The 11,215-nt window shown below is 37.2% G+C and overlaps 1 protein-coding gene across 1 annotated transcript; it reads left to right on the top strand.

Annotated features, from left to right (window-relative positions):
* The first annotated feature begins 5,479 nt into the window (after positions 1–5,479).
* LOC144978940 (uncharacterized protein F54H12.2-like) lies at positions 5,480–6,781 on the top strand. Its single transcript, XM_078925558.1, has one exon. The coding sequence runs from the start codon at positions 5,480–5,482 to the stop codon at positions 6,779–6,781; it is 1,302 nt and encodes a 433-aa protein (XP_078781684.1).
* Positions 6,782–11,215: the final 4,434 nt, after the last annotated feature.

Genomic DNA, 11,215 nt, shown 5'->3' on the forward strand with positions numbered 1-11,215 from the left:
ATAACTGTTTTACAATAGGTACCCGTATCACCAAGGAATCGATAATTTCGGCAGTTGTCAAAAACCAACTTTTCGGTTTCGTTCAGTGTACTATTAGTGTACCTTCAGACCTTTACGCTTATTACGCGGAAATGCCACCAATCTTTAAAAACACCCTGGTCTCGAGAGAAGATATAGGTGAAACCATGCTTCAATACGCCGTGAATAACAATCTGTTAAAGCAACCTCGCCGCACTCTGATTAGCAGTTACCATGCTGATGGAATATTACTGACAACGCCATTACTCAAATGGTATCTCAATCACGGTCTTATTGTAGAAGATATTCAAGAAGTAATTGAATATACACCAAATGCTTGTTTTTCAAATTTTGTGCAAAAGGTTTCAGACGCTAGACGCGAAGGTGATCGTAATCCTAAAAATAGCATCTTAGCCGAAACTATGAAATTAATGGGTAACTCAGCATATGGTAAGACACTCGAGGCGCTAGATAAACATACGAAAGTTACATATGCCGATGATAAAAACGTTGTCTCAAAAAGCATCAATAGCCCTTATTTCAGAAAAATGACCCCGCTGACATCGACTTTACACGAAATAGAGTCAGCAAAACGTACCGTGCTATGGACGCTACCCATTCAAATCGGATCGTTTGTCTATTCCTATGCAAAACTTAGGATGCTACAGTTTCAATACGATTTCATAGACAGATTTATTCCAAGGGCCGATTACCAACTTTTTGAGATGGACACAGACAGTCTATACGTTGCATTTTCCGACTGCGATATTCAAGACCTCTTGAAACCGCACTTAGTTGAAGAATTTTACAAACACTACCATACTTGGTTTCCGAGTGTAGCTTGTGCTAAACATGTTCGAGAATTTGTTGAAAAACAAAACAACTTTTCACCATATCCTTGTTGTTGTGCACAGCAAAAATATGACAGACGAACCCCGGGTCTATTCAAGTTAGAATATGAAGGAGACGGAGGAGTAGCACTCTGTTCAAAAACGTATATTTGTTTTGGAAAAGGGAAGTCTAAGACGAGCTGTAAGGGATTATCAAAGAGGTTGAACGATCTTACAAAAGAAAAGTATCTTAAGGTGCTACAAACGCGAAAGAGTGGAGTAGGGGAGAATAAAGGATTTCGAGTGCTAGATTCAAACGTTTATACATACACACAGCAGAGAGCCAGCCTGTCTTACTTTTATATAAAGAGAAAAGTCAGTTCCGACGGAATCAGTACAGAACCTCTATTGGTATAACAATCATGGATCCGCGCTTCAAACACCCGTTTACATGTCTGATAGCCGGTCCTTCTGGAAGCGGTAAAACTGTATGGGTCACAAAATTTATTGAGCATTTAAATCAGATGATGAGCCCGCAACCTGAAGAAATTATATGGTGTTATGGAGAGTGGCAGAGAACTTTTGAAGCGTTACAAGGGATAACTTTTATAGAAGGGATACCAAAATCTTCCTTTTGGGATGGAACCAAACACCGTCTTGTGATACTCGATGACTTAATGGCCGAAACTGATGACAGCGTAACTAAATTATTTACAAAAAAATCGCATCACAATAACATTTCAGTGTTTTATCTTGTACAAAATCTTTTCTCAAAAAATAAGAACATCGCACTATCAGCTTGAATGCTCATTATCTCGTTATTTTAAAAAATCCACGTGATCGTTCGCAGATCGTTCAGCTGGCAAAACAACTGTATCCCGGAAAGACAAATTTTTTACTAGACGCATTTAAGGACGCAACAGACGTACCTCACGGTTATTTGGTGATCGATCTTCGACAGGATACACCTGACCATCTTCGTGTAAGAACAGACGTTTTTTCTCCTGAAAAACAAGTTGTTTATATCCAAAAGTAATGTCTGCGCGTGTAAAACGTAACGTTTCAATGTTGAAACTTCTTGGAGAGGCTAAACCCAGAGTAGCAAAAGCAGTTTTAAATGGAGAGTCACCGGATCTAATCAATACGTTACGCGAATGTGCACTAAATATATTACGCGGTAATCTTCCGCTCAGTCCAGTACAAAAGAAGCGTTTGATCAGACACAAGAGAAGTTTAAGACTTTTATCAAAAAAAGGCTCTTCACCATCTCGACAAAAGAAGCTTTTACAAAAAGGTGGTCTATTAGGTGCCCTTCTTCAACCTGTCTTGGCTACTTTAGGTGGAATACTAGCGGGTGGTTTATGAGATGGAGCATGCCAAGAAAATGGTATTGGTGGACCAACGTCTCTTGGACACAATCCACACCCGAAGAGAATCACCGATAACCGAACCGTCCACAGAAAAGCTTTGGGATCTTGATCAGCAGATGAAAGATATTCTAACGCGAAAAGATATGAACTCAATCGAAAAAGCAGAGTTGTATCAACAAGTGCTGTGGAAATTCTTAAAGCGGAAAGATGAACGATCACATCAGATGGTAACTAAGACCAATCCTCAATCAATAAGCACACCTGACCCAACAGAACACGACACTTTAACAAAAGATATTATTGAGAGCGTACCTATTTCGTTGAGAAAGAAAGCGGAGAGATTATTGGATTATCTCAAAAGACACACAGAGCTTGAATGGAACCCGAGAGGGAGATTAAATATCGCGGTAATATCATCCCAAATTCAAACGTTCTTGATCTAGTCAATGACGCACTCCGCAAAAGAAAGTCTGTCAACCCTGAAGGATGGGAATATTTTGCTCGTGCTCTGCAGGAATCCAACGTCCCACGTGATCTCATCGGTCATGCTGACAGGTGGGCGTATATTAGACAACGTCCGTCGAGGAATTTAGAAACGGTTAAACCGGAGAGAACATCTGCCTGGGTCTCATTCAAATGAAAGGAGATAAAACACTACGCGCTCGCTATTACAATCCTAATCAACCGGGATCTTATGGCGGTATTAAACCGTTAAAGACTGCTACGAAACTTTAAAAAACTGTCGTCAGCTCTTGGCTTTCTCATCAAGACGCATACACCCTTCATAAACCCGTTCGTTACAAATTTCCGCGTCGACGGATTATTGTAGGTGGAATAGACCATCAATGGCAGGCTGATCTCATTGATGTTCAACAATTGAAATCGTACAATGACGGGTACAGATACATTTTGACGTGTATCGATGTCTTCAGCAAGTTTGCGTGGGCTGTTCCTATAAAAGACAAAACGGGAGAAACGTTAAAAGATGCTTTCAGGACTATTTTAGAGTCTGGTCGAAAAACAATCCGGCTCCAAACCGACAAAGGCCTCGAATTTGTCAATAAAAGCTTTCAGCAATTTCTGAAGCGGAATGGGATTGATTTCTTTACTACTGAGAACGAGGATATTAAAGCTGCGGTAGTTGAACGATTCAATAGGACTCTCAAAGAAAAACTGTGGCGTGTGTTTACTCGTCAGAACTCTCCTCGATTCAAAGACGTATTACCCAAAGTAGTGAAAAGTTATAATCATTCTTATCATAGGAGTATCAAGTTACGCCCTGTTGACGTAACAGAGAAAAATCAAGGGGACGTGTGGAACACATTGTATTTGGATGATCGACCTAAAAAGAAAACTAGTGCAAAACTTTTGATCGGCGATCGTGTGAGAATAAGTAAAAGTAGGCGACTGTTTAAAAAGGGCTACCTACCCTCTTGGACCGAAGAGTTATTTACAGTGACAAAATCCATTTCAACAACACCTAGAACCTACCAAATTACAGACGATCAGAACGAATGCGTGCGCGGAAGCTTCTATAAACAAGAACTGCAAAAAGTTGGTGCAAAAGAAATCTACAGAATTGAGACCGTCTTGGATAAGCGTAAAAGCGGACAAGAACTTTTGGTGAAGTGGGTCGGTTACGATTCATCATTTAACTCTTGGATACCAAAGTCTTATCTTCGTGTTTACAATTAATTATCATCCTTGTTGTTGTTTTTTTGTTGTTTTTTGTTTTGTTTTTGTGTTTTTTTTTATTTGTTTTTTTATTTATTTTTTTAAATTTTCAAATGGAAGGATCCGAAAGTGAAAGTAATAATTCCAACAGAAATTCATCTTATTGGTCTATGTTTGGGAAACGAGTCCCTAGAGGGGAGATCGTGTTCTTGTGTCAGATGATGATTGTGTCGATTGTTGTGTCTGTATCATTATATAACTTGACGCGTGACGGAGAAACAGACAGACTATGGGTAGCACTTCTAAGTAGTTGTCTCGGTTACGTTCTTCCAAATCCAACACTGAATAAACGAGTTTAATCATGTCTTATTTAGTCTTACCTTCTAATAGCAGCATGAGCTATTTTCCGAATAATTCTCCAGGGCATTATTTTACAAAACTACCCAGAGTGTTAGATTTATCGACAGAATACAAAGTCGGTTTATCAGAAATATTATTCAGTAACACGTATAACAACATCCTTGAGAATGAAGCATTTTTCGAGTTTAGAGTTACTAACGACAGCGAACAAGATACCGTACTCATCCCATCGGGTTTATACGAGTCACCGGATGAACTGGTTAAAACGATGATGACTCATATAAGAAGGAAAATAAAAAAGAAGCACGAGGGTTTCATCAAATTTTATTACGACCGTGCGACTCGCAGAGTAATGATAAGGCTATATAAGGAAGGAACTTTTTTGCACTTGAGTTCGACATTGAGCAATCTCTTGAATATTCCAAATCATTATTTATACGGTCCAACGTCTGTGTCGAGTGAAAGGCCATTACATCTAAACGTCGGATTCGAAGCAGTATATGTATATTGCAACCTCGTTCAACCTAGAATAGTTGGGGATAGCGTCGTACCTCTTTTGAGATGCGTACCGAGCGGAAATAGAAGCAAAGACATAGTTCATCATATTTTTGAGAAACCTAACTATGTTCCTCTCAGACTATTTAATTTTGACACGGTTGAAATCCTTTTAACCAACGACAAAGGCGAACCTTTGACATTTGCTTCAGGGAAGTCTATCGTGATACTTCATTTTCGAAAGAAGAGATTCGATTCGTAAAAAGTCGTCATGACAAAAGGGATCGTGTTCAAATCCAATCAAAAAGGTTACGATGATTATTACTGTACTCAAGCAGGACGTGGTCTACCCGTGTTTGTTGGTGGAAGACATCAAAGAGGTCGAGGGCTTGGGAGTATCTTTGGTGGTATTGCGAGATCTCTGTTTCCCATCTTGAAATCGGGCGCTAAAACATTATTAAAAGAAGGTGCAAAAACCGGTGCCCAAATAGCATCTGACGTCATTTCCGGTCAAAATGTTAAAACAGCTTTAAAACGACGCGCGGGGGAGAGTGGGAAAAGATTACTCAACAGAGCCGTGGGTGGTTTGACTTCAACTTCATCGCCGCCGCCGCCGCCGCCACCCGGACGTGTGACTCGGCATATAAAACGACGACGACCTACTCAGACACGACAAAAGACCAGGAAGAGACGTAGGAAGAACGTAGCTCAAGACATTTTTGGTTGATTATCATGGCTTTGTTACATCCCTATTCCGCAGAGAGTGTACACAGCGGACTCGATCTGTTCTCATTACCCGTCACCCAGACTGCTGTTCAGGATGGTTTGTTTGTGGAATACCATCCAATCTCTACTTTGTCGAGTGGAGGTCCGATCGAATTTTCGATCAGCGGGGGGACGTCAGACTACTTGGATTTGCATAACACATTTATGCACGTACGCGTTAAAGTAATAAAGGCGGATGGAACTAATTTAGACGCCGATAGCAATGTTGCCCCTGTTAACACCTGGTTTCATGCCTTGTTTTCACAAGTGGATATGACTTTGAACGATGTTCTGGTGACGTCAAGTGAGAACGTTTATCCTTTTAGGAGTTTTGTAGAAACAATGTTGAATTATGATCAAGGTGCGAAAAGGAGTCACCTGACAATGGAATTTTTTCACGAGGACACCCCGGGTAAACTAGAAATAACGGATAGTACAAATGCTGGCTTCGATGCACGGAAAGAGCTGGTGAAAGAGAGTAAAGAAGTGGATATGATGGGAAAACTACATTTAGATTTCATGCATCAAGAACGGTATCTAATTAATGGAGTTGATGTAAAGTTGAGGCTTATCCCGTCTAAAGATGCTTTCCATCTCATGACCGATGCTGAGGGGTTTAAGAGTGTAATTACGCACGCCTCGTTGTATGTTAGGAAGATTAAATTAAACCCAGCCGTGGCCCTGTCACACGAGAAAGCACTTCACATCGGCAATTGTAAATACCCCATGAAGCGCGTTGTCCATAAAACCTTTTCTATTCCAAAAGGAAATTTAAGTGCAGTGCAAGATAATTTGTTTTTATCGCAAACCCCGACTAAGATCGTACTGGGTCTAATCGAAAGCACTAGCTTTAATGGAAACTACAAAAAGAATCCTTTTAATTTCCAGCACTTTGATCTGTCCTATCTAGCCCTGTACTTGAACGGAAAACAGATACCGTCCAAAGCACTAACTCCGAATTTCAGTAGTAAACAATATGTCAGAGCTTATCACAGTCTTATGCTAGCAGCTGGACTGGTTAACAACGATGCCGGAAATGGAATAGATTATAATGCTTACTCTCAGGGTTGTAGTCTTTTTGGTTTTGATCTGTCACCATCGCTATTAGACGGAAACCAGTTTGAACTGGTAAAAAGCGAGTCGCTTAGACTAGAACTTAAATTCTCGACCCCACTAGCTGATCCGATCATTGTGTTCTGTTACAGCGAATTAGATAGTGTAATAGAAATTGATCGCACTCATCAGGTGATCACTGACTTTTCATCATGAACAACGTAGAAATCGAAACGATGTTAAACGGACACGTTAGGGCGAGACGAATTTTTCGAGGTGTTTATCCTAAAGATAGACTTCCGAACAACCCGAATTCTCGTCAACCAGCTGCGTACATTATTAACACAGAGTCGAGTTCCGGTCCCGGAAAACATTGGGTATCTGTGTATTTTAACGGGATGGGAAAGGCAGAATATATGGATAGTTTTGGGTTCCCGCCTTCTGCGTATCCGACAATTCAAAGATTTGTGGAAAACAATAGTCGAAGCTGTAAACACAACCCGCGTATTATTCAGGGTATAACCAGTTCCACATGTGGTTTGTACGTTATATATTTCGTGTTGAAGAAAAGTAAAGGTGAAAGTTTGTCAAAACTTTTATCTATTTTTAATCCCTATCATTTATGTATGAACGATTTAAAAGTGGCAAGAGCTGTTACTCATTTATCCCGAGGCACCTTGGTTGGGTAATCTTAATTGGAATGTTTGTTGTTTAAAATAAAAAAAAATAAAAAGATTCCTTATGATAAAATTTATTTCGTGTACACGAAACAAGACATAATTCTATTTACTTTATACCTTAATATATGATTTTTAAAATGAAGAAAATGATGATGATGATAATGATGATGATTATGATGATGATGATTATGATGATTACAATACAATTGATAAGCATTAACCGTTTGCTTTTGATTGCTTGATCGCTTATAAAATTAAGACTTGCTTTAAATTGTTTAATTACAAATATTTTGTTGTTGATGATGATTATGACGATGATGAAAATGATGTTTATGATATATATGTAACATTGCTACCCATTAATCATTTATAAAAAAAATGTTTAATGATTGAGTGTGTGAATGATCATTTTATAAGATGTGTATGGTGTATGAAAGTGTTGTTTTTTTGTTTTGTTTTTTTTTTTGTTTTTTTTTTCTTTCGTTTGTTTCTATGATCTTTTGTTTTATCATATTTTTATAATTCTATTATTATTATTATTATTATTATTATTATTATTATTATTATTATTATTATTATTATTATTATTATTATTATTACTATTATTATTATTATTATTATTATTATTATTATTATTATTATTATTATTATTATTATTATTATTATTATTATTATTATTATTATTATTATTATTACATTTTTATTTAGATCGTAATCTTATTTGGTCAAGTTTTGTTGTTTTTTGCTTTTTCTTTTTTATTAATATTTATAGAAAATTATAATGATGATTTAAAAGCTTGATATGTGAATGTGTGAATGACCTTAGATCATTATTGTATAAGGTGTAACTGGTGTGTGAAAGTACATTGCTTTCGATGTTGTGAAAAAATAAAACAAAATGAATTTTATTCACCAACACATGGTTTTATGTCGGTTTTTTTTTTACTGTGTCTGTTATGGTTTCTTTTTTTTCTTTTTTTTTTTTTTTTGTAAAAGAAGATTTTAATTTTATTATATGGGAACTACTTTTGTTTCAGTTTCGAAATGTTCACGTTAAATTTCAAAGAAAAATTAGCATAAAAAAAGAATCCTTCGAAACTGTAACAAATTGTTGGGTAATATAATTATCAAAGAGTAAAAAATACAAGATGAAAAGATATAACTTCTTTTATTCAAAACATAAAAAATGATTCGAATCATCAATATGATCATTAACTCAAAAGATAATTGAGTTGTTCGATTACACACCAAATCACAAAGTAAAACATCATGGGGAAAAGTACTCGATTCGTCCAACGATTGACGGGTGAAATCTCCTGTATCATAGAGGGCCACCCACCGTTGGTCTTAATCCAGCTGCTGAGTTTTTTGACCACATATGAACCCACAAATAAAGCAAAGTTTTCTCTATCCGGGTGAATACGGAGTACACGCTTAATGTAACATAAAAAAACAATGATTCTACCCCAGCTGATCTGAGAGAATAATTCGTCTGCGACGATATACAATTGTTCTCTGGTTTCTATCAACGGACAGGTCGATAAATGTTCGTGAATATACTTATCATATCCTGCAATTGCTTTCTGATAACGATCATCTATCTGTTGATCGAGAAGCAAATCTTTCACAAAAAGTTCCATTTCAGTATCAGTCAAGACAAAAGTACACGAAGTAAAACACACATGAGACGCATTATCCAATACCTTTCTGGTATAATCTGACGAGGCATCGCTAACCAACCACCATGTGATTCGAGCCAATGATTAAGTTTTTTCTCAAGATGAAGACTAACGATCTGAGAAAAATTTTCCCTGTCTGGATGACGTAAAGCTACTCTTCTAGCATAAGCAATTAGAATCACTATCCTATACCAGTTGATATGCTGCTGAAATAATGTATCAATCATCGAGCAAAACCCAATGGGTTATCCAATACTGGTTGTTGAAAGAGTGATTGATGACAAAGATGAAAACATTGATCTATCACGGTTTTAACACAATGGAACATTTCATCTGGTTCTACATTGAGAATTAATGCTTTCACAAGACCACTCATTTTGCGACGACACTGTCCCGACAAAAATATATTTCAAAGAACCAATCAAACGGACGAAACTATGACAATATGATATCCAATCAAGATCGGAGAATTTGAAAGAACCAATCAAAAATGATTTAGACTACCGGCTGCTCTGAATGACCTTGACCTATTTTTTGTGTGCGGCGCTGCTGTGCGGCTGACGCCTGAGCTATTTGCCCTTTGACCTTTGAGGGAATCAATGGACTTTTAATTGATTAAATTAATAAGTCATTAGACTCAGGAGTAAGAAACCAATTTAAAAACAACGCGGCTCAGCGTTAGAGTCCTTGGACTGTACTGCGTAACCTCAATTTGCGCTGCGGCGCTGCGGCGCGGGTGAACCAGTCGGAACCTAATAACACCGGGATAGGATCCTTTTTAATCAGCTGTATAGCCCTATTATTACGCAATTAACCATTCGATACATCATCGATGGCAAATCGAACACTCAATAAACACACGCTCAGGTAGGTCACATGACCTTGCAATACAAAATCGAACTCAAAATACCAATCAATACAACATCGAACTCAAAAAAACAAACCACTCTATACAACAACGAACTCAAAATACCAATCAATACATCATCGAACTCAAAACAAAATACCAATCAATACAGCATCGAACTCAAAACAATACCATTCAATACATCATCGAACTCAACATATCGATTAACAGGTAAAAAAACAATCATCCTCATCCTCCGTCAAAAAACGGTTTCTAACTATTTACAACCGTATATACTACTTGCTTGAATATTAGAGACCCGGTATAATTTGTCGTCGAGTGATGTCAAACTTATGGTAAAAGTTCGGTTTGATTGCAAAATTATTCCGTCGCTCAGTCTTATTCAAGAAAAAAGTTGTCCGCTGATTCATGTAGGTATATAGTATCAATTTCCAAAATGCTTGCTCTGAAAGAAAAAAAAAACCAAAAACAAAAAAACAGAGGAATATTTGATCTTGAGAATGTTTTGACTCATTTTCTCTTTTGTTCAGAAGTATTCATGAATACGAATAGGTAGTCGGCAACTTACTGAGTCATCCGGCAACTAGAATCTCGCGGTAGTATAAAACAGTGCATCAATTTTTGCACTTCTAATCATTCAATATTCAAAGCATCACTTAACTAGTGTCGAGCGTCGTTGGAAGAATGTTTCCAGAGCAAAATAAAGTCTCATAATTATCCAGAATGAAAGCCTATCAAATTAAATAGTCATTCTGACAATGCATAATGTCTAGATCTGCCCATAGAGAATACAGGACTAGAGACGACAACAGGTAGGAAAACGTCATCAAAAGTAGCTAGTGAGAGGTCGAGAGCCGCCATTTTCTTTTGTATGTAACCAGGGACGCTGTGCGATTTAATCTCTATATGAATGACTTTGACTGAGCTCGATTAACCTTGATTTGTGGGCGGAAAATAGAAAAAAAAAGGCCAGGTTTATGATGATAAACCAAATTAGACATATTAAACTACACTTTTACTTGTACATTTTAGACTTGGCTCCAATGATCGGGTTTATATTAATAACTTTAAAAAATATTATGAATAATTTATAACTCCCTTATTTATGGGGCGATTTTGTCATTCGTGGTATCAATTTTATTGTAATAAATAGATAGGAACTTGAGAGTTATTTTTTCTGACGCGAAATTATTACTTTGTAATTTTAGCACTAAGAAAAGTAGTTGGTAAATAAATTTGGTACACCTCTGTGATCTACCGCCACCGTTCATTCGTGTAGAATTGTGAATCTCACCGTCGATGTATTACGCTATTGTTACGCAAGGAATATAACACCCTTTTGAGTAGGCATAAAAGCTAAAATCTAAAAGTAAAAAATATAATTCTGAGGAATTTGAAAGTCACATTGTTGAAATCAGCTTGA

This window comes from Berghia stephanieae, chromosome 8 (assembly GCF_034508935.2).
Source record: "Berghia stephanieae isolate SIO BIC M18660-M18661 chromosome 8, UCSD_Bste_1.3, whole genome shotgun sequence".
In the NCBI taxonomy this organism is placed as follows: Eukaryota; Metazoa; Mollusca; class Gastropoda; order Nudibranchia; family Aeolidiidae; genus Berghia; species Berghia stephanieae.